We start from the raw sequence: 26,943 nt of genomic DNA, 5'->3' as shown, positions 1-26,943 counted from the left end.
ATAAGTAAATGAAATGAATGTAATTCACTGAAATCACAAAAACGAAAGACTTAAGAAACTGAAACCAGCTTGTGTTTATCTTCGGAAGAGTCTCAGTGCAGGAACTTAACCAGCGGTTTTCCAAAGAGATTCCATAATAAATCCTGTGGAATTATACTTTAAGCTTAAGTCACTTACCAGAGCTTAAGAGAAGCAGAGAGATATATGTCAAGAGAGTGACATGAAGGAATGCAGGACTGGGTCTTTTAGCTATTGTGTCTTAATACAATATGTGACTTCCTTCAGTGCCAAACACTACAAACAAACACATGCACCTATATTTGAGAGTTGAATAGCAGGCAGCGAGGCACCAGGCCCACTTCCTCTGGAGATGTAGAAGGAGGAGAGGGAGCGAGAGGGGGAGAGAGTGAGAGAGAGAGAGGGAGAGAGAGAAGGGGGTATAAACTACAGCTTCACACACATTTCATTTCAGTTCAGATCTCTCTGGACACAAATTGTTCCAAACTGCTGGATTGACTCCTTTTTCAATCCCCTGAATCAACTTGACCTTCTCCGTCGATCCGTCTTTGTGTCAGTCTCAACCTGTCTGTCCTGAAGTTTGTCGGGTTCATCAAATTCACGCTGACATTCAGTGACTGAGGCTGAGCAGGAACGCTCACACTCACAGCTGGAGAGTGGCCGTCATTCATCACAGATCATCTGAATACGTGCATCTGTCAGCTGTTAAATCTGCTGCTCCTACATCCTGAGGATCAACTCTGAAGAGGAGGAGTGCCTGGCTTACTAGCACCTCACCAACAAGAAGAAAGCATCCATCAGTTTAACTTCAGTCTACAATCATCAGGCTATCACTGGATTAGAAGTTTCCTTTCTCTGTATCCTAAATCAGGTAAAGTATCTGTATGTGGCAGAGTTTTAGTGCAACATGTTTACAGTATGGCTAATGTCTTCATTTTAAGATTAAGATGTTAAATATTTAATTAATATCAAAAGTGTAAGCATCTTTTTCTGTTTTTATGCATTCCAGTGTTAATAATGACCACATCAGTGCTAAAAATGACCACAAAACAGCATTTTCAGACCCCAAAACCTTAAATAAGATCACAAAGAAGTGCCACAAATAAAAGTTGTGTGTGTGTGTGTGTGTGTGTGTGTGTGTGTGTGTGTGTGTGTGTGTGTGTGTGTGCATGCCAGTGTGCATAAAGATAGAGAAATCTTTGAGTAAATTCTAAAATAATTAACAAATTAAACTTCTTTTGTTACTTGAGTTTGGAATTTAGTTTGTCTCTAAATGAACGCCCATGATGTTGATGGATGTGGCAGAATTTTATCACGTTGACCTGTTAATACTTTCTATTCAGCTTATTATCGCATTGAAAACATCCTCATGTCTGACCGATGTCAATGATTCATCATTTATTATTGTAAACCAGCTCGAGAAAGAGGGGGCCTTTGTATTTGTGTGTTTGTGTGTGTGTGTCTGTGTGCCCATTATCAAGACAGGATGCAGAACAATACTGACTCCACATATACACACCCAGTCTCTCTCTCTCTCACACACACAAAGAGAAACACACATGCATGCAAAGGTCAAGAGAAAGTCTATACAAGGAAGTAATATTGTTATTAATGATGCTGGGATCACTTGTGAAAGATATGAATGGGAGCACACAGACACACACAACACAGAGACACACACACATGGTTTGTTCGAAGCTTCTGGGCTTTACAAAAACAGGAAGGGATGGGCATTTAATAAATAAGTTGCCAAAAAAGTTGTAATCTGATTTTAAACTTTTTTTTCTGGTCAGATTTTTAAGTTCATCTTCGTTTCGCATCTGAAATTAGTGCTTCTTGCATAACAACACGTCTGAAATAGACTTTTAATACAAGTTTAATATGAGTTCCAAGTTAGGGACAAAAACAGTCACATTTGCCCACTGGTTCGAGAAATGACATCAATCAAATGACAGAAGGGTGAGAAATTTGGCATGTAAAGCAGTCCCACTCCACCCAGAAATGCTCTTTATTGTTCCCCCTGTTTTGGAAGTCTGTACAGAGTCTGGTACTCATCAGAATCACATTTTGTGTAACATCAGAATCCATAATCCAAATACCTAGGTATGTCGTCATCAGTTACCTTGTCTGTGTTTCCTTTTTATTATCTTGTCATGTATGTATCTACACATACATGTATTTAAATAACAAAGATAAATGCAAAATCTCCTCAAACTTTAAAAATTGTGACACAAAATCTCATCCCAGGCAGTCAAATACTGCCACGTGTAATGCAAAAATAATTTAACAAATAATGAAATGAATTACTTTCTCAAGTAACTAAGTAATGTACTCTATGTTACATGTTACTTTTAAGAAAAGTAAAAAGTAATGTGAAATGTTTAACTTTTTTTTAACCCCAACACACCCAGTTGAGTCCCAAGTGGGATAAATGTAGGTTTGCTCTGCGCCCACACAGCCCCACAGTTCACCCACACCTGCCCACTGTGGGGTCAAACAGGCATGTTTGCTAGCACATTCTTTATGATAAGGAATCACCATGAAGGAATAAATGACTCTTGAGGAGAAGATTAAATGAGGCTGAGAGAAGGTCACTGATTCAAAACCTCAGTAAAATAGAAGTTAAACTGGTTCTTATTGATATACTGCAAAATAACTCAAGAAGTGAAAGATATCAGGTCATATTCCAAGAATTTGAGAGTTTTGGTTTTTGTCTTTAAGGGTAAGTGCCTCTATTACGTAGAGACTTGAGTATTTAACAAGCAAAAGATTCTTGGTTCAAGCACAAGCGACATAAGACCTGATGGTTGTGTCAGGCCAGGTGCCTGGTGTGAAAATCTCCAGCATTGTGCATTGATGCACATTGTAAACGAGGGAGTGCTTAAAGGAAGCACAGATTTTAATCAACATTCCATACCAGCTGGTGACAGTAATGCAACATGGGGCATATGTGGGTCCTACACTCTTGATCCTGGTACTGGTATGGAATGTGTGTACTTCTGGGCTCCATACCATTCGGTCCAGATGCCTAGTCCCCTACACGCATTGGCATGGTACTGGGGCCCATAATGGACTGCCCACACTGGCCCCAAGGGGGCATGTTTGCTGGGAAGGAAGATTTGTATTCATACTGGTACAGACTCAACCAAACATAGGAACAGACTGGATGTGTGTGTGTGTGTGTGTGTGTGTGTGTGTGTGTGTGTGTGTGTGTGTGTGTGGTAGCAGTGTTTACAGTAGATCTCTAGTTTTCCTTCCCCAGTGACAGGCGGAGGGGGAGTGTGGGAACAGAGAGGAAGCTAAACTAAACCATGGGCACAGACATTTTTATTAATGGGGTCGTGGCCGGGCTGGAGAGAGGCTCACACATACACACACGAACACACACACACACGCACACACACCTACACACACACACACACAGCAACAGCCAGTCTATTCCTCAATGGTTTATCCACTCATCAACTAAGGTTTTTTGAGCAAGAGCATGGAAAAAAGATAATAATTGCACCAAATTTGGAATTTTAGAAGGTGCACTAATACTCCATGAATAGAAAACAAGGAGAAGCACACACAGTGAGATATTTTAAGTAACACAGTTTGCCCAATCCCCAAATGAAAGAAAATAATACCAGAAGAATAACCCCATCTTTTTCTCCCCAGCCAACCATAAAACATTGTGCATTAAAGGCAGCATGCATACAGCATAATCACTGTAGCTGGAGAATATTTCTAAATGTTTTGTGGTTAATCACGAATTCATGAGAAGTGCAAATGAATATCATACAAAGATATAAAACATTTTTTTAAAGATTGCCCCAAGTTATTCTCAAGATATGTGTTTAAATCAGCCCACCTGACCATAACATACATGACAAAATCTTCCACTGAAATATTTCAAGTCTTTTAGCTCTCCAGATTAAAACACTACAAAGTGATATTCTATTCTCAGTATTTCTCCTGGATGAATTATTTAAGTTGAAATATTTTGAAAAATATTTTAAATCCGCTTTATATACAGAACAAGGAAATGTATATATATATTGAATATAAGACTGTTATACTATAATTTTAGTCATTACATGGCATTCAGTTATGCGTTTCACATTTCTTCACATTCATAGCCCTAAAATCTATTTATAAACAAGATGAAATGTTTTTTTAAAGGAAGATTAAAAAATTGCGCCAAACAAATGTTAACAGTTGATGTTAATTTAATAGATTTTCATGCTTTTTTCTAAGATAAAGACATTTTCTCACTTGTACATTCCCTGCTTTTGTTGAAAAGCATTCTCATGAAGTAATAAAAAAGAAGCTACATCTCCATAAATGTAGGAAGTCCTAAAATCTATTGAAAACATAAAATTCTGTCTGATTCAGGGAGGATTATTCTTGGTACCTCATAGATTTTTTATTAAACTTTGTTATAAAATTAGTTTGTAAGATGTGCCTGAATGCATCATGTGACCCACCTGTTACTCATGCAAACCTTCCCATGCTCTTTGTTGGTGTGTTCAGGTGGATATTGCCCAGCTCACAGTTTAGCAGTGAGTAAGGAATTTGAGTTGTAATCAGTCATGGCAGACTGGAGCCTACTGGGAAACTTCCTGGAGGAAGTACAGGAGCACTCTACCTCTGTTGGCAAGGTAACATGCAAACACAGACACGTATATGTACACACACATTGCATACTAACACACAAGACTGGTCCGACATCCTCTGTTCATGACAGACAAACATATACACTCAAAATAGAACATTCATGTATTTCTAAATCATCCTGTTTATTTTGTGTATCCCGACGCGTGGTTTGTGGTTTCAGAGTCTTGTAACACTAGAATGAAATATCATACAAACATCTGTTAGTTTAACCATTCGAAACTCAACTCAACAAGTCTTAAAAGAAACCAAAAACAAATAACTTCACTTTCAGAGATTTTATGGAACTAATGTTACTTACAACTGTAACGATAGTAACCTCTGGTTTTCAGTGCATGTCCATTGTTGTAAAATGTGTGCATGTACTGTGTGCATCTTCTTTCTTCAGAGAAGCTAAGTAGTAGTAGTCCTCAAAGTAAGTTGTTTACAGAACTGTTGGCAAAGCTTAGGAATCCAGGAGCACAATTTATAAACCAAGATAACAAATTTAGACATGGCACAAGGTCAAGAGGACTGGAATTCACGTTCTTTGTGGGACTGTTTCTTTTAAATCTTTGTTTCACTCGCTTGGTTAGGTTTAGGAAATGATGACGCTCTTGGTTTTAAACCCCCCCCCCAATAAACATTACATATCATTGAACTTGTAAGACGGCTCAGTTTTCTAGTTTAGATTCTTTCTTAAATAACTAATTGTAATGGTCAATTCAATCAGTCAGCACTTTGTGTACTTTTTCTAAGGCATTTTTAAATCTGTTTAGAAGTACTACAAAGATAACCAGCTCCTAAAGTATGTAATAACTTTAGTTCAGGGTGGCCATGAAGTCAGTACTGGCAGACCAGCTATTCTCACTGCCAGCCAGCTGATGGCTCAGTTAGAAGTTGTCAAGGCATCCAACTGGCAAACCTCATACAGGGAAAACTATTTAAATGGCACTTTACAATCCAGCTAAACTCCGAGTCCTCCTTTCATGGTGCACCCGACCTAATCACTGACCTATTGTTCTCACTGCTCTGTGCAGGGTCTTGCTATTGCTCTCCCTGCTTGTCCATGGATGGAGGTGGAGTTTCCATATCATAAATATACTACCAAACACAAATAACTGCAGATGAAAATAACAATTTTCATTCATTATAGTGGCCCTCCCCTCTGGGCTGGAGTAACCTTTAAGAGCTGTTTATACCTTTATTGTTTTAAAAAGGGTAAAAATGGGAATGTCCACAGTCTAGACTTTGATTAAAGGATATTTTAATTGAAGCAATTCAGCAGAAACAAATAATTATAGTAACACTTAAATTACACTTGTCCAATTAACCTACTCTGAGCTAATGCTGATTTTGTTCTAATCTTTGGAAGAAGAAGAAGACTGGAGGTCATAATTGCTTCATGTTTTTTCTCCACAGGTGTGGCTGACCATCCTGTTTATCTTCCGAATCCTTGTTCTCGGGACAGCAGCTGAGTCATCGTGGGGAGATGAACAGGAAGATTTTAACTGTGACACTGAACAGCCAGGCTGTGAGAACGTCTGTTATGACCGAGCCTTCCCCATAGCACACATACGATACTGGGTAATGCATTGGCAGTCAAAGATTATCTTTTTGTTTTAACCAACTGAAATCAAAGATCATAAAGAAGTCAGCCAATCCATCTTAAAGCTTGACATTTTATTAGAAATATATTAGAGTTACTCTATCACATCAACCAAAAGAACTTCTTTATACCTGTTGATGATTTTTAAACATTTTCTAAAACTGTAAATACAATATGAACTCTAATTAGTCAGTTGGAATATATCTGTGTCTGTACATCCCTGTTCATTCATCAAACATTTCAGGCATCATACCATAAGTCTTTATGGTATGATGCATACCATAAAGACTTGAATGGTATGAAAGGTTAAGTTTCCAATTACAACGTAGGTTATAACATAGTCGTTGCAGTCGTTGAAGAAAAAGATTTAATTTTAAATCTATCACGTGTTAAGATTGGTTTGCCACCTTCCTTACAGCTATTTACTTCCATTTATTTCAGTGCAGTGTGAAAAATAAATTGCAGTCACTTGATGTCCTCAAGGGATTAATTATGGTGAAATGTTTCCATTTCATACAGGCTATTCAATGAGATTATCTATGCTTGCAGCCGAGAGCAAGGGCTGCTTCAAAAATGCCTCCCTGCAAATGAATCCTCCCCCCCCCCCCCCCACCCCACACACACACACACACAACAACAGTTCAGATCAAACAATAAAACTCTTATCAAAATCTCAGAACCAAAAAAAACGGAAACTCATTTCCCAAGAAATGTGGCAACACTTTGGGTTGATGCATACCATAAAGACTTGAATGGTATGAAAGGTTGAGTTTCCAATTACAACGTAGGTTATAACATAGATTTCCAGGTCTATCAAGCTTAAATCTTTGCATTCTACTGCATTAGTCTGACCTAAATTTAACAGCTTCCTAGAAAATGAATAATCTTCAATGGTGGAAGTTAAACTCTTGCAGATATCAGATTAGTGAGTTAATCTTTTAATTTTGCGTCACTATCCTTTGTGTAAACCTAAAAAAATAAATGTTCAAGTAATATGTTCAAGCAGGCTGCAAAGCCTGCAGTGGCAGCTGCCCCAGTTTGTCCCCCTGAGTACAGACTAATACTCAGGACTGAGTCATAGCTTCAGTTCAAAAGCCCTATTTAAAAAGGAGAGCGCCACCTGTTGCTGTTCAAGCACTCAACTGCTAGTTGAGTCATTCTGTCAAAGACTGCAGGAAAATAGGATCCAAATGCATTCTCCAAATGAGACGGGTTTGAAGTGAGCAAAACCTTTATTGTGGCCGATAATAAAACAGATCATAATATAACAAAGTCCAGAAACACAGCAGACAACAGAAGGGAACACACTAGAAACTATATAGACATGGGGGACGTGGAAAATGGGTAAAAAGAGACAGCTGAAATGAATCAGGAGGACTTGACACAAGGAAGTAAAATTAAAAGCAAGGAACAAGCAAGAACAGATTATCAGATAAAAGAAGATTTAAGGGGAAGAAAGAGAGAAACAAAGAACTAAGACACTAAGAAACATGGCAATCAATTATAACGGAGAACCAATTACAACATCAATTATGATTCTAAAGTTCATGAAAACACATAACTGGGCTAATGGGCCAGAACAATGACACATCTCTTGCTTTTCATACTTTCAATCACTGATGCCTGATCTGCTCTGGATGAGAGTTTCGTTGTTTCTCTCCCCACCTAAATTGTTTAAAGTATAAAGTCCTGGGAGTCCATACTGAGAAACATCTCACACTGCTGCAGATGAAAATAACAACTTTTGTTTTACTTTTGATTATAAATCTTATTCATGTCTTTCTAGGTGCTCCAAATTGTGTTTGTATCCACTCCCAGTCTGATCTACATGGGCCACGCTATGCACACTGTCCGCAGAGAGGAGAAAAGAAGGAACAGGGAGGAGGAGGGAAGAGAGGAGGGAGGGGGAGAAGAAGACCCAGGAGGAGGTGAAGGAGGAGGTGGAGGTGGAGAGAAACAAGAGAGGAAAGGGGAACGAGATGGAAATGAAAAAAATGAAAGTCACTCAGCAGGTCGAATTCGCCTGAGGGGAGCGCTGCTGCAGACATATGTTCTGAGTATACTGATACGCAGCATCATGGAGGTAAATGTCACCATTTCTGCCTTTAACTTAAACATAACTTGATAGCAGGTCAAGATTTCAAATCTGTCTAGTTCAAGCTCATGTCTGTCCTCCAAAGGCTGTAGGTGGGTCTGAAATGCCAAGAGAAGTAAATTAATGAAAAATTGCATTGCAGAGTTTGGACCAAATTGCTCATGAAAGTTTAGGATTTGTAAACATTAAAGGACTCGTATTTGTATTGTGCCTAAAACATGATGTCTACCTGTAAAAAAAACAACAAAAAAACCTGTCCTTCCATCCAGGTGGTGTTTCTGTGTCTTCAGTACTTCCTGTATGGAATCTTTCTCAATCCTCTGTACGTCTGCAAGGTAAAAATCAGACATAATTTTGATTTCTCTCTATGCTATTAACCACAATATTTGGGCCTATAACAGTAATTCTCTTGTTCCTTTGCTCTTTTAGGCATGGCCATGTCCACATCCAGTTAACTGCTATGTCTCCAGACCTACAGAAAAAAATGTCTTTATAGTGTTCATGTTGGTCGTGTCAGCTGTCTCTCTGGTCCTCAGTGTGCTTGAACTACATCACCTGGCATGGAAACATTGTTGCAGGTCAGAAATTCATTGTATAGTTTTTTAGTTAGAAAAGGTTTTTACATGACGACATAGACGAACGAATTCAGAATATTCTTTTGAACTATGATGATAATTGATGATTATTTTTTTAGGTAATTAATGATTTGATTTAATGATTGTTATGTTTATTTCCTATTTAACTCATTCACTGCCATTGACGTCTATAGCCGTCAATTGCAGTGAATGAGTCAATGGGTTTAACTCATTCACTGCCAATGGCTGGCAGTGAATGAGTTAAGAAGCTTAAGGTTGATAAAGTTACTAAGACCTATTTGAGCATTTAGTCATTAACAAAGATGTAATTTGTTGCCAGTTTGCACAAACAAAAATAGTGGTGAATTATGTAACAGTTTATTTCATATCAGGTACGACTGTGTTAATCTGTTGTTTTGTGACCCCCAAAGTGGCCAGAAAAAAGTGGAGTTTTAACTAGACAAAACTCCACTAACTCCATTAAAACTCCACTAAAAATGAAAAAATAAAGGTGGCTTTTTTTCTGAAGAGTAAGAGTAAATACTGCAATGCGGTAATAATATCCTAATATGTTACTAGACACAGGTTATTCTCCTGTATTCAGTCTAAACCTGATTAAAGAAAGAGATAAAGATAACGATTGCTGATGATTCAGATTTTTGGTCAACAGTGAGACATATTCATATGGATTTTAAAGTCTTGTAAAATTAAACAATGCAACTTTCTCATGAAATTTCATTTCCCTCAAGAGATTCGATTCCAATAACAATTTTAAGCCTTCAGTGATTCAGATGTACTTCCTGGAATTTACCATTAGAACAAATGGAATGAGGAAAACAGGGAATGCTTTCCATTTTGTGGTAGTGAATTCTTAAAGAAGTGTTCACAGCGGGCAGCACGGTATGTTGTGGTTGGCAGCATAACTTGAAATCTTACATTTTCCCACTGGTTCACTCTGTTTATTGCAGGCGATTCTTGTGCTCTACAAAAGCCAACAAAGCAGCCAACACCTCTCTGAGCCGACAGCTCTCTTTGTCTCCTCCACCACCATCGACACCACCCCCAGATTTCAACCAGTGCGTGACTGGCTCCACACACTTCCTACCCCTCCCCTTCCCCAACCACCGACTAGCAAACCAACAAAACTCTGAAAACATGGCTACCGAGCAGAACAAAATGGCAGCAGCAGTGGAAGAGGTAAACTTCCTCCAAATGAGCTGCTATTCGCATGGATGGCAGAAGACCAATGACGGTCAGATCCAAGATGGGAGATACCTGAGACCCGATGCTAACTGCTATACCCCCGAGAGCAGGGACGTCGGCTGTGTTCAGATCCAAAATGGTGGCCCAGATGTGCTGCTGCATAAGGACAAGCGAAGATACAGCAAAGCCAGCGGAACGAGCAGCCGAACTAGAGCAGATGACCTCGCAGTTTAGAAAAAAAAAAAAATAGATAATAGATTTACAAACCTGCTGAAAAAAACCACACATGCATAAAAGACAATCTAAAGCTGAATAAGTCCGTTCACCTTAGCTTTCATAACATGATTCATTTTATCTAAGGAATCATGCAAATGATGACTAATTCCTTTTATCTTCTTCCTTCCAACATTATACGGCTCCTAATGACTTAAACCAGGGGTGTCAAACTCAAATACACAGTGGGCCAAAATTCAAAACTGGAACAAAGTCGCGGGCTAACGTTAATATTTATTGAAATATATTTGTTCCTCCAGATATAAGAATGAATCTTTTCTTATGGACAAGTTTAGCTGAAAAACTGAATATGGAACAAGCAAAGCTTAATACTAAACAATATATATATATTAGCTGTATAATGCCAGTAGGCCAGCTCTGATAGTAATTTGGTATGGCTTCGCGGGCCAAATGTAATTAGGCTGCAGGCCAAATTTGGCCCACGGGCCAGAGTTTGACACCTATGACTTAAACGATGGTCTTTACCCAACATCTGAGTAATCGCCCTGCACTAGGGATTGAACAACTGGGCAGCAATGTCTGGAGTTGTGGTGCTACACAGATTGCTAAATCCATCAAGAATAACTGGATTGTGGCTTCTTCTTGAACTGAAACAAACATGCACCTGAAGCTTGCACTGTTTATATGCTGAGACTTAAGTCACCAAAAAGGCCATAAAAGGTGAAAAAAAAAACAAAGTTTGGGTGACACCATTGAGGGAGTCTGCACTGTAGAGCATAGATGTCTTATTCTTTTCTTTATTTACTGGTGTGACTCAGTTGGGCACAAATTAATTCATGACTTTAGTCACAAGCATGCTGACAAAGCCTTTTTTGAGAACAGCAGCAGTGACTGTATCTGAAAGCTTTTCAAAAACATGCTCTTTGTGATTTTTATCTCCTGACTAACAGCAGCTTATGCAGGCTAGAAGAGATCTGGTCCAAGTCACAGCTGCCTTAATAGTACTAATGTGTTTCAGGACCTTAAAAGGCCCAAATGGAAAAGCTAAAAAATGCACTAAAATCCTGACTGTGACGTATTTGTTATATTTCAAAGCCCAAAGAAAAAGGCATGAGGCACATTTATTTAAAGCTTTATTTTTAACATCATGTAAAGGCAAACACCTCTTAAATATATATTTTTCTGAGATTTTACTCCCAAAATTTGTCGCCTATCATTGACGATAAACTTAAGATAGAGATGAAGATTTCCTCCAATGCTAGTGCATTTACCTGCTTGCCAGGTATTTCACTTAAACCTATAACAAACTTACACTGTGTTTATTTCACTGTTACTTCTTCACATTTTTTTTTTGCAGAAATGTTTATTCTAGCTCACCTGCTCTATAATCAGTTGAATTTTGTTCTTACTAGGTGCCATTTGAATTAAATGAGACTTTAAAACAATACATTTACATTTCAGTATCACATAAATATTGCATGAGCAGTGTTTTTTATAGTTCTTGCTGGTTTGCAGTCCTTGAGTGTGCCCAGGAAATACAAAATTGAGCCTCATGTCTTTGGAAGTACCAGCACTGGACACACTGGGGACTTCTATGCTACCTGTAGACTGAGCCTAAACTCTGTGGCTTATTGGCTGGACTTATGACTGACTCATTTAACATTTTGCACTGGAAATTTACGATGTGATTTTGTGAAACCGCTTAAAAACATTTTGCTAAATTTTCTTCTTGTTTGAACTGCGCTCTGTTTTCAGCCACATTTGATACCATGTAGATTATCTTTTCACACCAGCATGTCTTTTATCATTTCTTCTCAAAGATTTCTTGCATTTCCTAAAATATGACAGTCTGGATGATACTGATGGGTTTCTAGTACATTATATTATGGTCATTTTAGCTATGAACACACATAGAATGAAGCATGGGACTACTACTATGTCTAGCATAATGTATATGATGTGTTTTGTTTCAAATTGTTCGTAATGTCATTGGACACACACACAAAAAAGGTTGGGTATTAAGCAGTGACCAATGCTGTTAATGACAATTTAAATTTGTTTTATATTTATTATTACACTTGAATAATGTGAATGCTTTATACATTTTGAAAATAAATGCATCATATGCAAACCATTAGAGTTTGTGCTTGGAACCACAATAGCCAGAAACTGTTCGTGTTCATGCAGCGACTAGTTCTGCAGGATATTATGTGGAAAGTTAAGACCTGTTTGCTACAAAGCATCATAGACTGTATATACAGGACACACATGATGCTTTCAGTCAGGAATGCAAATTGCAGCCTCAGAGTCTTTGAAGACTCAGAGTTGCTTGACATGTTGATTTTTTTTTTTCTTAGAGCCATAGGCAGCCATATTTGGAGCTGGGAACATCCTGCATTCATAAACTGTACTGGTGCAACATGAAGACAGCAATATCTGCTGATTAGCGCTGAAATTAGAATTTCACTCACAGAATCTGAAGCACACACTTTTATCCCTCACAGCAGGCCATATTATTTGTCAGGTAATTCCATTGCATCTGCAAAAATGCTAACAAAAGCTACAATTAAAATATTAAGCCTTAAAAAAATCAGTGTTGTGAGTTGTAAAAGAAATCCAAGAAAGAAGGAGTTCTATGTAGAACGGTGGCTGTAAATATGGGTTTTTTTTTTTCCCGTTAATGAAATTTGGTTATTTTAACATAGGCAATTTATTCATTTTTGAAGTCAGTCTCGAATAGACATTTAAGTAAATGGAGTTATTGGTACTTCCAGACCTCAAGGTCAATGTTTGTTCAATATCTCAAGCAACACATCACCACACATCTGTTGAGCTTCTGTAATAAAATTTAAATCAGCAGACAAGCAGAAAGAACAGAGTCATCTGAGCACCAAGGATTCCTGTGTTGTGTTGTTACTATGCAGGAAAAGTTAAATGTATAAATACACAAGTAAAGTATTTTAATAGTATCTAATAGTATACTTAGACTAGTCTATGTGTTTCTAACTGTAATTGCACTTAATACTGCTAAGTTCACACAAATTGATAATATGTGCACACAGTTTGCTTGGTAGAGAAATGACCAGTCATTATGACAGTGTAATCTATCTGCCATCATTATGGCACATGTTTTCACTTTGGGCCAGCAGACTTGATTTCTTCCCATGAAAGACAGAACAGTAACGATGGACAAAACAGGCATCAAGATACATGAGAAATGCTAGATAGTTTAAGGAAGGGGCACTTTTATACATTTGTCCTGATTCCCATGGCCAACTTCCAGCATGGACAGGAGCTGATTGGAAAATTTCCATTAAGGTCATTTAAGGTCCAGGAATGTTTGGGAACTGCAAAAAAGAAGAGCTTCATGTTTTCTTTTCCCCTCTCTTCTCTTGTCCCATCTGTGGCAGCCATGTTTAATCTGTGGTAAGTTGTTTAACTTCAAGATATCAAGGCTCAGCTTATTATCTAAATATTAGATAAATATATGTCCTTTTTAATAGTATACTACTACTACTTATAATAATAATAATAATAATAATAATAACAAAAAATAAAGACCAATTAAATAAAAAATATAACCACGCCACAGCTAGAAGTGAAAGTAGATGCTGTAAGCTGTTACTTATAACAAACTTGTAGCATTACAATGATGCAACATGCAGTCACAAAACTGCACAGGTGTGTAGTTGGGAAACTGCTGAAATCAAATCCAAGTTAAGTTATGAATACAGGTTCCTCTTTACAGTTAACTCACTGTGGTGTGATCCCATCACAAGAGGTTCTTGTGAGAGATGTAAAGCAATAAATGACCATTATGAACATCATCATTATATTGTATTTCAAAGGAATTGTTAAATAATGTTAGATGAGTAATTAATAAATCACAAGTCACTGGGAGGGTAAAAGTCTTGCTTCTGGGTTGTAGAAGCATATTGAAGGGCACTTAAGTCCCACTTAATAAGCATTGTGAGCTTCATTATATGAAATAGATTTTTTTTTTAGCTGTTTTTGTTGTTTGTTTGCTTTTGTTATCTTTTGGTAGTAAAGTTTGCCAACCTTCTGCTCTGGGAGATAGTGGAGCTGGAAAACAGTGGAGAGACAGCATCCCCATCTGGTGAAACAGGGTAATTTATGAGAGATATTAAATGGTACTTTTTAACCATTGACATGATGGTTTAGTGAATTCCAGAATGTATCACACACTGTCAGTCTGGATATGGTTTAGGAGTCCAGACCATAGTGTCTAGTGGCTCATTAAGTTTTTGATAATAGAAAGTGGGACTAAACTTTAACTCCTTTAACTTTAACACCTCTCTGGGCACTGAGCAAAAGATAGACATTTATATTAAATAGCAAAAATAAAGTGAGTATAACGAGATAATGCCTGTGCCTCAAAAATTTAGCTTGCAGTTTGGTATTCCTTTGACATAAAAAGTGTGAAAACTAATGGCATTTCATCACATTTCAGTATTTTTGCAGTTCTAGTTATATGTTTAATGTGTTGAATACAAAAATAACTCAAACTAAATTCTGTCTTCATCTTTTTATTTGTCTTCATATACATAGAAGGAAGAAAATCAGAGTTGTCAAGAGTGTCAAATTTTAAAATGGATAGTTTGCTTTAAATGTTGTGTTTGTCCTGATCATCCTGGAGAAGTTTGTGGAAAAGGAATTTAGACATTCATACGTGATAATTGTTGTTGCATAATAACGGTGAATCTACACAAAGATGTCTGCATCGCCCCTGCTGTTGGATGATCCTGCTGTTCTTTGATGGCCGATATTATGCTTGTGCAATGATTGATTGGTCAGGCAGGTATGTAACTGCTGAAGAGGCTGCTCAAGAAAAATGGTGTGAACCAGGTAACAGTACCTTATCAGAAGAGCTATCGGCAAAGTCCAGAAATCGTTCATAACATAAAATAATGTTTTTTTTTATAACTCATTAGCTTTCTACAAAATGTGATTTATGTTGTTATACAACAGTGCTAATGACCAGCTTAACTAAATACATTTTTTTGTCCATTCTTTATTGCTAATCTGTGATTTAGTGGATTGGACTTATTGGATTGGACTTATGAGACGTCGAAAGAGAGGTAAGCGAGCCGGCGTACTCGTGCGTTTGAGGAAACGCGGACTGAGAACGGCCCTTCCTGGGATCTTCCTTTCTAATGTACGCTCACTCTGGAATAAGATAGACGAACTGGCCCTGATGAGAAGCATGAACAGAGACTTTGCCTCCTCCTGTGTCTTATGTTTTACGGAGTCGTGGCTCAGTGAGGACATCCCGGACTGCGCGCTCAAGCTGGAGGGCTTTCATCTGCTGCGCGCGGACCGGCAGGCCGCTCTCTCCGGTAAAACCAAAGGTGGAGGTGTCTGCTTCTACATCAATAGTGGCTGGTGCACAGATGTAACAGTGATTGCTCAGCACTGCTCTCCCTCTCTGGAATATCTTTTTATTCACTGCAAACCGTTTTATTCTCCGCGGGAGTTTGCTTCATTCATCCTGGCCGCTGTTTACATCCCGCCAGACGCGGATGCGCAAGCAGCTCAGTGCGCACTCGCAGAGCAGATTCTCCACACGGAGCGGACATACCCGGACTCTCTCATCATTGCTCTTGGGGACTTTAACAAAGCCAATCTGAGCCATGAGCTTCCGAAATACAAGCAGTATATTAAATGCCCGACCAGAGAGGAGAGGACATTAGACCACTGCTACAGCACGATCAGCGGGGCCTATCGCGCGGTGCCGCGCGCTTCACTCGGACTTTCTGATCACGTCATGATCCACCTAATCCCCGCGTACAGACAGAGGCTGAAGCTCTCCAAACCTGTCGTGAGGACCAAAAAACTGTGGAGCAACGAGGCTGTGGAGGAGCTTCGCACGTGTTTGGAGACCACAGACTGGGACACAATGAAGGCTGCTTCTAACAGCTTGGACGAGTTTACGGACACTGTCACCTCCTATATCCACTTCTGTGAGGACAGCATTGTGCCATCACGCACCAGGGTGAGTTATAACAATGACAAACCCTGGTTTACTCCTAAACTCAAAAAGCTGTGGCTGGAAAAGAGTAAGGCGTTCAGAAGCGGAGACAGGGACTGCTACAGAGAGGCCAAGTACAGGTTCACTAAGGAAGTGGACATTGCCAAACATCAGCACTCTGAGAAGATGCAGCAGCAGATCTCAGAGAATGACTCGGCCTCTGTGTGGAAAGGTTTTAGGAATATCACAAACTACAAGCCTAAAACCCCCCACTCCACTGATGACTTGCTCTTAGCCAACACCCTCAACGACTTCTACTGTCGTTTTGACGAGCCATCAGGCAGCCTTCACACCTCCAACGACCCCAACAATAGAGGCACTTTGGACACTCATTCCCCCACCTCTCCCCCCTCCATAGAGCCATCACCACCTTCAAACTGTTCACCTGCAACACCCGCCCCCTCACCCCACACAAAAGAGGATTTCACACCACCTCCTCCGACCACAACTCTTCATATTCATGAAGCAGATGTGAGGAAGCGATTTAGGAGTCTGAATGCTCGGAAAGCTCCCGGCCCAGACGGTGTGTCTCCTGCCACCCTCAGACACTGTGCAAACGAGCTGGCCCCAGTGTTTTCTGGCATTTTCAACTCCTCACTGCAGGCATGTCATGTGCCTGCCTGCTTCAAGTCCTCTACCATAATCCCTGTCCCCAAGAAACCTAGGATCACTGGACTAAATGACTACAGACCCGTGGCTCTGACATCTGTGGTCATGAAGTCATTTGAGCGCCTAGTTCTCTCCCATCTCAAGACCCTCACGGCCCCCCTCCTGGACCCCCTGCAGTTTGCATATAGAGCCAACAGGTCTGTAGACGACGCCATCAACATGGCCCTACACTTCATCCTGCAGCATCTGGACTCCCCAGGAACCTACGCCAGGATCCTGTTTGTGGACTTCAGCTCTGCCTTCAACACCATCCTTCCAGACCATCTCCGAGGCAAGCTTTCCCAGATGAATGTGCCTGATCCCATCTGCCGGTGGATCACTGACTTCCTGACGGACAGGAAGCAGCACGTGAGGCTGGGGAAGAATGTCTCGGACTCCCGGACCATCAGCACCGGCTCCCCTCAGGGCTGTGTTCTTTCTCCTCTGCTCTTCTCCCTGTACACCAACTGCTGCACCTCCACCCACCAGTCTGTCAAGCTAATCAAGTTCGCAGATGACACCACCGTCATTGGGCTCATCTCTGACGGGGACGAGTCTGCCTACAGGAGGGAGGTTGAACGTCTGGTGTCTTGGTGCAGCCACAACAACCTGGTGCTGAATGCCCAGAAGACAGTGGAGATTATTGTGGACTTCAGGAAGCACACAGCCCCACTCCCCCCCATCATCCTGACTGACACCCCCATCACCTCTGTGGACTCATTCCGCTTCCTGGGTACCACCATCACCCAGGACCTGAAGTGGGAGCCCACCATCACCTCCGTCATCAAGAAAGCCCAGCAGAGGATGTACTTCCTGAGGCAGCTGAAGAAATTCAACCTGCCAACACGGACGATGATGCAATTCTACACTGCAATCATCGAGTCCATCCTCACCTCCTCCATCACCGTGTGGTACGCTGGAGCCACTATCAGGGACAAACAGAGACTGCAGCGTGTTGTGCGCTCTGCTGAGAAGGTGATTGGCTGCAGACTCCCATCTCTGCAGGACCTGTACACCTCCAGGACACTGCGGCGTGCAGCCCGGATCTCAGCTGACCCTTCTCACCCTGGACACAGTCTGTTTGACCTGCTCCCCTCAGGCAGGAGGCTCCGGTCCATTCGCACCAGAACCTCTCGCCACAAGAACAGTTTCTTCCCCTCTGCTGTTGGACACATGAACAATAACCACATGACTAACACATGACCCTACGCTGTGTCACTGCATCATTTCATGTCTGGCACTGATCACCACCTGCACTCATGTATATATCTTTCTACGTAGCACTCATAATTCTTATTCTCATGTATATATGTTTGGCACTGATCACCACCTGCACTCATGTATATATCTTTCTACGTAGCACTCATAATTCTTATTCTCATGTATATATCTCATGTATATCTCATGCACATATCTTTCTTTCTACATAGCACTTTAATTCTTATTGTCTGCACTGAAGCACCGCAGCAATTTCCTAATGTTGTAAACCTCAACATCTGGCAATAAACCCCTTTCTGATTCTGATTCTGATTCTTCACTATGTGTCACAGTCAGTGCCATTGTTACATTCTTCAAATTTGTAATCAGCAAAACGCAAAATAGAATAGAACAGAGAATAGAATAATCCTTTAATTGTCCCACAAGGGGAAATTTGGGTGTAACAGCAGCAAGAAAGACACATATACAAACAAACAGTACACAAGACACAGAACAGAAACATACACAATTTTTACATATTTACATCAAGGACAATGGTTACCAAAAACTGAGTACCATACTGTTATTAAATTAAATAAAATTAAATACAGATAAGGGGCAAACCCTGGTTATAGTGTGAATCGGTTGATAAAATAGTGCCAAGTTACAGCACAGATGTAACCATCTGTTTGTTGGGAGCAGTTCTGATTGTACAGTCTGACAGCTGCAGGGAGGAAGGACCTGCGGAAACGCTCCTTCATGCATCTAGGATGCAGCAGTCTGTCACTGAAGCAGCTCTGCAGTTCAGCAACATTTACGTGCATGGGGTGGGAGACTCTGTCCATCAGAGATGTTCTTTTGGCCAGAGTCCTTCTGTCTCCCACCACCTGCACTGGGTCCAGGGTGCATCCCAGAACAGAGGTGGCCTTCCTAATGAGTTTATCCAACCTCTTCCTCTCAGCTGCTGATAAACTGCTGCTCCAACATACAACACTGTAGAAAATGACGGATGCCACCAAAGAGTCATAGAAGGTCTTTAAAAGTGCTCCCTGTAGTACAAATGACCTCAGCCGCCTCAGCAGGTAGAGTCTGCTCTGACCCTTCCTGTAAAGAGCATCAGTGTTGTGGCTCCAGTCTAGCTTATTATTCAGGTGAACACAGGTACCTATAAGAGTCCACTATCTCAATGTCCACTCCCTGGATGTTCACCGGTGTCAGTGTGTTGGGTCTGCGTCTCCGGAAATCCACCACCAACTCCTTGGTTTTCCCCGCGTTGATCAGCAGGTGGTTCTGCTGACACCAGTCCACAAAGTCCAGAGTCCACTGTCCGTACTCTGAGTTGTCCTCACCTGTGATGAGGCCGACTATGGCAGAGTCGTCAGAGAACTTCTGTAGGTGGCAGCGTGGGGAGTTGATGGAGAAGTCTGCAGTGTAGAGGGTGAAGAGGAAATCTGCATTTCATTGCAGAAAAGTGGACAGTGCAAGACAAAAGCAGCAAAAATAAAAACTGTACAAAGAGTACAGTATAGAAAGTGCACTATACAAACAATCTGGAAACATAAATATGGACACGTGCCATATATATATATATAAAGAATTCCTGCTTGCCTTCAATCCTTCAAGCTTACATATATATATATAAAAAACACCCAGCACGCCCCTGCGGGCGGTTTATCCTTCAAGCTCGGGTCCTCTACCAGAGGCCTGGGAGCTTGAGGGTCCTGCGCAGTATCTTAGCTGTTCCCAGGACTGCGCTCTTCTGGACAGAGATTTCCGATGTTGTTCCCGGGATCTGCTGGAGCCACTCGCCTAGCTTGGGAGTCACCGCACCTAGTGCTCCGATTACCACGGGGACCACCGTTACCTTCACCCTCCACATCCTCTCGAGCTCTTCTCTGAGCCCTTGGTATTTCTCCAGCTTCTCGTGTTCCTTCTTCCTGACATTGCTGTCATTCGGAACCGCTACATCGATCACTACGGCCGCCTTCTTCTGTTTGTCTACCACCACTATGTCCGGTTGGTTAGCCACCACCATTTTGTCCGTCTGTATCTGGAAGTCCCACAGGATCTTAGCTCGGTCATTCTCCACCACCCTTGGGGGCATCTCCCATTTTGACCTCGGGACTTCCAGGTTGTACTCAGCACAGATGTTCCTGTACACTATGCCGGCTACTTGGTTATGGCGTTCCATGTATGCCTTGCCTGCTAGCATCTTGCACCCTGCTGTTATGTGCTGGATTGTCTCTGGGGCATCTTTACACAGCCTGCACCTGGGGTCTTGCCTGGTGTGATAGACCCCAGCCTCTATGGATCTTGTGCTCAGAGCTTGTTCTTGTGCTGCCATGATTAGTGCCTCTGTGCTGTCTTTCAGTCCAGCTTTGTCCAGCCACTGGTAGGATTTCTGGATATCAGCCACCTCCTCTATCTGCCGGTGGTACATACCGTGCAGGGGCCTGTCCTTCCATGATGGTTCCTCGTCTCCATCCTCTTTCTTGGGTTTCTGCTGCCTGAGGTATTCACTGAGCACTCGGTCAGTTGGGGCCATCTTCCCAATGTATTCTTGGATGTTCCTTGTCTCATCCTGGACTGTGGTGCTGACACTCACCAGTCCCCGGCCCCCTTCCTTCCGCTTAGCGTACAGCCTCAGGGTGCTGGACTTGGGGTGAAACCCTCCATGCATGGTAAGGAGCTTTCTTGTCTTTATGTCAGTGGCTTCTATCTCCTCCTTTGGCCAGCTTATTACCCCAGCAGGGTACCTGATCACGGGCAGGGCGTATGTGTTGATGGCCCGGATCTTGTTCTTACCATTCAGCTGACTCCTCAGGACTTGCCTGACCCTCTGCAGGTACTTGGTGGTTGCAGCCTTTCTAGCGGCCTCTTCATGGTTCCCATTTGCCTGCGGGATCCCCAGGTACTTGTAACTGTCCTCTATGTCTGCAATGTTGCCTTCTGGTAGTTCAATCCCCTCAGTTCTGACTACCTTCCCTCTCTTTGTTACCATCCGACTACACTTCTCCAGTCCGAACGACATTCCAATGTCATTGCTGTATAGCCTGGTAGTGTGGATCAGTGAATCGATGTCTCGTTCACTCTTGGCATACAGCTTGATGTCATCCATGTACAGGAGGTGGCTGACAACTGCTCCGTTCCGTAGTCGGTATCCGTAGCCAGTCTTGTTAATGATCTCACTGAGGGGGTTCAGGCCTATGCAGAACAGCAGTGGGGACAGAGCATCTCCTTGGTAGATCCCGCACTTGATGGTAACTTGTGCTATGGGCTTGGAGTTGGCCTCTAGTGTTGTACGCCACATCCCCATTGAGTTCCTGATGAAGGCTCTTAGGGTCCCATTGATCTTGTACAATTCTAGGCATTCCAGTATCCAGCTGTGGGGCATTGAGTCATAGGCCTTCTTGTAATCAATCCAGGCAGTGCACAGGTTGGTCAGTCTGGTCTTGCAGTCTCGGCTGATTGTTCTGTCTACCAGTAGCTGGTGTTTTGCACCTCTGGTATTCTTGCCAATTCCTTTCTGTGTCCCGCTCATGTATTGACCCATGTGCCTGTTCATCTTAGCCGATATGATACCTGACAGGAGCTTCCATGTAGTACTGAGGCAGGTTATTGGTCGGTAGTTGGAGGGGACCGGTCCCTTCTTGGGGTCCTTGGGGATCAGGACCGTCCGGCCTTCAGTTAGCCATTCCGGGTGTCTTTCGTTAACTAGCAGCTGGTTCATTTGTGCTGCCAGACGCTCGTGGAGTGCAGTCAGCTTCTTCAGCCAGTAGGTGTGAACCATGTCGGGCCCTGGTGCTGTCCAACTCTTCATACTGGAGACCCTTTCTTGGATATCTGCCACTGTGATGGTTACTGGACCCTGTTCAGGGAGGTCGCTGTGGTCTGCCCTCAGATCCTCTAGCCACTGAGCATTGCCGTTATGGGTTGCATCCTTCTCCCATATGCTCTTCCAGTATTGCTCCGTCTCCAGCCTTGGTGGTGCTGTTCTCTTATTGTTCCCTTGCCACTGAGAGTACACCTTTGCTGGTTCTGTGGAGAACAGCTGGTTTATTCTCCTGCCTTCTATCTCTCTGGTGTACCTCCTCAAGCGGCTGGCCAAGGCTGTGAGTCTTTGCTTGGCAGTTTCCAAGGCCTCAGGTATGGACAACTTGCTGTATTTCTTATGCACCTTCTTTGTCGCACCTTTCTGCAACTCCGTTAGTTGGCTAACCTCCCTCCGTGCTACTTTGATCTTGCCCTCTAGCCTCCTTCTCCATGGAGGGTACTGCCCCTTGTGGCTGTTCAACTTGTAGCCAAGCATCTCACTGATCACTGCTGCCGTATTGTAGATCAGCTTGTTAGTGTCGGTAACCGTGGTTGTAGGTATTGTCCGTAGTGCTGTATTAACATCATCTAGCAGACCTTCTGAGGGTACTTCACGTAATCTTGGTAACCGGCTACGGGGGATCCAGGTTTCAAGCTTGGCCATGATCCTATTTTTCAGGTCAGTTCCTCTCGCACTCAACGATCCTTCTCCTATCGCACTTGGGGCTATGTACCCAATCTCGGGTGGGGGTGATGATATCTCCCCCCTGACCTGGCGTCCTGACTCCTCCTTGCCGTAGCATTTGTGTTGTACCTCGTCAATCTCTAGCTGTGAGAGCAGTCCCTTCTTTCGAATGTTGGAACACTGAGCTACTAGTTGTTTCGCCGTCATTGTGGATGTTGGGTATCGAAGAATCCATAGGTCCCTCATCCTATTCATGTAGCCCCTTCCGCCGGGGTTACTTGCGTAGTAGCATTCCAACAACGCCCTGTTTTCGTCCCTTGCCCACCGATGCCTTCTTGTTCCAGTAGCCCACTTTTCGTCAGGGTGCCCTGGTTCCTCAACACCTGACGCGGACCTTGTTGATCCGGGCGACGTCCGAGCCGGCATGCCTTCATATTTATCTGTCTCGCTCATGTCTGCGGTAGGCTTGCTTAGCATAGGGGGTCTAGCCTTAGGACCCTTACTGGATACAGACGCCCCAGGCAGGAATCGAACTTGCGATCCTCTGTTCCAAAGGCGTGTAGTTTAACCACTATGCTATCCAGCTGATATATATATATATATATATATATATATATATATATATATATATATATATATATATATATATATATATATATATATATATATATATATATATATATATATATATATATATATATATATATATATATATATATATATATATATATATATATATATATAATTCCCCACTCGCCCCTGTGGGCGGTCAATCCTTCAAGCTCGGGTCCTCTACCAGAGGCCTGGGAGCTTGAGGTCCTGCGCAGTATCTTAGATGTTCCTAGGACTGCGCTTTTCTGGACAGAGATCTCCACTGTTGTTCCCGGGATCGGCTGGAGCCACTCGCCTAGTTTGGGAGTCACCGCACCTAGTGCTCCGATTACCACTGGTACCACCGTCACCTTCACCCTCCACATCTTCAGTATGTTGGATGTGCCATGCAATGCTCAATTGCATGGGTGGGAACTAGTGTGTTAGCGCAGTTAGCTCGTTAAAGTGTTGGCCGTCTAGCCCCATGCACGGGGCGATCGGCGGTAGCTCGTTAACGGAGATTTGCCGTGTTGTGGCGTTAAGGTCATTTCAACGAGATTAACCTGAAAGCACTAGTGGGAACACAACGAATATGACTGCACATTTACGCCGACATCATCCTAGTGCAAAGACAAAAACAACTAACTAACTTTAGCCGAGTCATTTAGACAGCTGTTAGCACATGATTCTCCTTATGCTGCTGAGAATATAGCCCAGAAGAAGCGGATAGTATAGCTTTTATTTTGGAAAGAGACATTTCTCTGTAATAAACTCTCTTTTCCAAAGATGAGTGATTCCTCAATCAGATACAGGGCTTGCAATATCGCTAGCCCGACGTCCTGGAGCTAGCGATTTTTTCAGTCGGGCTACCAAAATCTATCTCTTCCCTGCCCGTCGGGCTATTGTAGGAAGGAAAAATATATGTCAATGCTTTTGCATTCTTTCAGAAATGTAGCTGGGTAATTATGTCATTGGCATCGGTGAGCCACTGTCAATATGTGACATATTGAAATTAAGTTTGAATTTGCGCTTGTTTTTTTGCTTTCACTTTGCAATCGTGCGAACTGTGTATAGAGAGCGACAGCACTGATCTGTGAGTGATGATAATTTGCGCACCAATTCCTCTGAGATCGTCTTATTAATCGTTAGCTTACTACGCAAACATGACAAGTGAAATCTCCCGCAGCAAGCTTAAACATGTGAAAGGTTGATCGCGCAGAGAATCGCTGAGCTTATGTGAGTGTGTGTGTAAAAGCAGCAGGATTTATATTTCAGTTCTGCTGAGCCAAATAAGACAGGTCAGGGTGAAGAAGTGACAGCCAAAGAAAAGCTTACCACAAAACAGAAAAGTTATGACAAATCAGACTATAAGGCAAAAAGAAAGTGCAGCTTTATGGTTTCATGGACAAAATAATTTCTGTGGCTGCAATATGACGAGCTAAATAACCAGGGCTGCACATAAGTGGTCCGCAGGTGCGCATTCGCTGTCAAAATAAAAAACATGCACAAGGGTTAGGGTTAAATTTAAAAACTGTACTTTTGAGTTAAAATATATATTTATAATTTTAATAAATGACAAATTAAAAAGGCATGAACATTTTTTTTGTATCGAAAAAATATCGAACCGTGACACCAAAGTATCGAACCGAACCGAACCGTGAATTTTGTGTATCGTTGCACCCCTAATATATATATATATATATATATATATATACTATCTATAACTAGACTTTATGTATATTATGTAAGGTGTGGATATATAAATATATGTACAACTCTGTGTATATATGTTTATGGACAGGTATGCAATGTAGTGACAAGGATTGACAAGAACTAATATTGCATATGAGAAATACTGCACATAAAAACTACCATGGTGTATTGCAGGCTGCAGGTACTTTGTTGTTGAGTCTGACAATGATTGGAAGGAAAGACCTTCTCCTGGTTCTCTCCTGTCTCCTGAATCTCTCCTGGTTGGGGGTTGGGGGAGGGTATGTTTGCACAACAAAACCAGGAGAACAATAGAGCTGAAGGCCTCTCAGCAGGGTGCTAGGAGGTGTTAGGTTCAGGGGAATTTAGGCAAATTTGCACGGGGTTAGTAAATCTAGTAGTAGGGACTTGCACCAGGAAAAAACAAGGGCCAGTAATTCTAGTGTTAAAAGTTCATAATGTGCTAATGTGGTCAGACACAGCGACGACACCACAGACAAGTTGTTTGAAAACTGAAACCTACAGATGAAGGTTAAACCTACCGTGACCTAAGTTTATGTGAGGTTCAATCTGTGGTCACTGTATCTTGTTCTCAGAGACAGAACATAGAAACACATCCTGTCTCGGAAAATGTGTGACAGCACAGCGTGTGAATTTGTACTGTGTACTGAGAGATTCAAGTGCAATAAGTAATAGTAATAATATTTGGTATACATTTAGTTACTAAAGGTGACTAAAAGATTTCTGGGTGAAAGAAATACTTCAAACATTACCTCTGAATAAATGTCACACATTAAAATATTAATAAAACGATCAAATATTTTTGCCACACTATATATTATGATTAAAAGGCACTGAATACTATGTGGATATATATGAATACTATAACATGCAATATTCATATTAACATTAGAAAAGGGCAATTTTTAACAATTCGCTCTAACAATCCCTCCTTTTTGCTGTTTTTGTACTTAAAATGTGTGCACAATAAACCCCAAAACCTATCCGACAACACCACTAAACAACAAAAACGAAAAACTCAGTTCTTTAGTCCAACCCCCGCCCTATTGGCAGTAAACGTAGTTCTGGCGGCCAACCCGGTGGGCGGCAAAACAGGTGAGACCCGCTGTGGGTAGGCAGAGGCTGACAACAGTTCAGGAGGCCTACCTCTAGTCCATCGGGCAAGGGTACCTAGACCTGGGGGCTTAGAGTACGCTTGGGGAGTGTGATTGTGTGTACAGTGTCTATTTATGTCTGTCTCCACGTTAGGAATGGATGTTTGTATGTGTGTCTATATGTCAGGTCAGGTATCAGATGCCACCTCTCTGGGGATATCTCAGGCCCTCCAAGGTATGGAGGCCTATCTCCCCCCACCACTTCCCCTGCCTGTGGCAGACGCCCTGAGACATCGGTGCATTGGTGGTTATTTGTGTCTTGGGATGGGCATCCAGGTACACACTGGCTCACTCCTGGTGGCTGCTTGTCGGGGCCTGGAGCCTGGGGCTCGCTCGGGCCACTTCGGGGGTGGGGTGCCCTCGGCCTCTCGGCCTGGGGCTCGGTCACTCTGGCACAGCTGGCTGCCGGCGGAGCTCACGGGCACGTCACTGCAACCCCCCCCCCGGCTTCTGCTCCGCGGCTGCTGAGTGAACCCTTATCTGGGACTCTCCTCAGCTCTTTCTGGGACAGTGGCGCGGCTGCCCCTCTGTTGGTCTTCCTTGGTCTCTGGTGTTCTGAGGGCCTCTGGATGTCTGGAGTCTTGATCTCCTCCATACCTGCTTCATGCCCTGGAGGACGGGGCTGTGGCCCCCCACCCCCTCTATCAGATCATTACATGAAGGAACCTTTTAAATACAAGCACGTCCATGCTCACAGGTGTAC

General features: G+C 42.2%; 1 protein-coding gene across 1 annotated transcript; it reads left to right on the top strand.

Moving 5' to 3' along the window:
• The first annotated feature begins 434 nt into the window (after nucleotides 1–434).
• LOC146560750 (gap junction alpha-5 protein-like) lies at nucleotides 435–12,503 on the top strand. The gene is made up of 7 exons (XM_085296180.1): nucleotides 435–889; nucleotides 4,537–4,664; nucleotides 6,079–6,243; nucleotides 8,052–8,348; nucleotides 8,630–8,695; nucleotides 8,790–8,938; nucleotides 9,904–12,503. The coding sequence occupies exons 2-7, from the start codon at nucleotides 4,596–4,598 to the stop codon at nucleotides 10,370–10,372; spliced, it is 1,215 nt and encodes a 404-aa protein (XP_085152306.1). The 5' UTR covers nucleotides 435–889; nucleotides 4,537–4,595; the 3' UTR covers nucleotides 10,373–12,503.
• The last annotated feature ends 14,440 nt before the right edge of the window (nucleotides 12,504–26,943 follow it).

The sequence above is a fragment of the Mchenga conophoros genome, linkage group LG13 (assembly GCF_057382185.1).
Source record: "Mchenga conophoros isolate Kocher_MC1m ecotype Shallow Benthic linkage group LG13, M_conophoros_male_GT1.1, whole genome shotgun sequence".
Taxonomy (NCBI): domain Eukaryota; kingdom Metazoa; phylum Chordata; class Actinopteri; order Cichliformes; family Cichlidae; genus Mchenga; species Mchenga conophoros.
The sequence above is the reverse complement of the archived record's forward strand: the minus strand, read 5'-3'. Positions and strand labels throughout refer to the sequence as shown.

Coding starts and splice junctions, on each gene's coding strand:
- LOC146560750 (XM_085296180.1), top strand. CDS start 4,596: ATGGCAGACTGGAGCCTACTGGGAAACTTCCTGGAGGAAGTACAGGAG. Junction 6,244..8,051: donor TAGCACACATACGATACTGG/GTAATGCATTGG, acceptor ATGTCTTTCTAG/GTGCTCCAAATTGTGTTTGT. Junction 8,939..9,903: donor GCATGGAAACATTGTTGCAG/GTCAGAAATTCA, acceptor TGTTTATTGCAG/GCGATTCTTGTGCTCTACAA.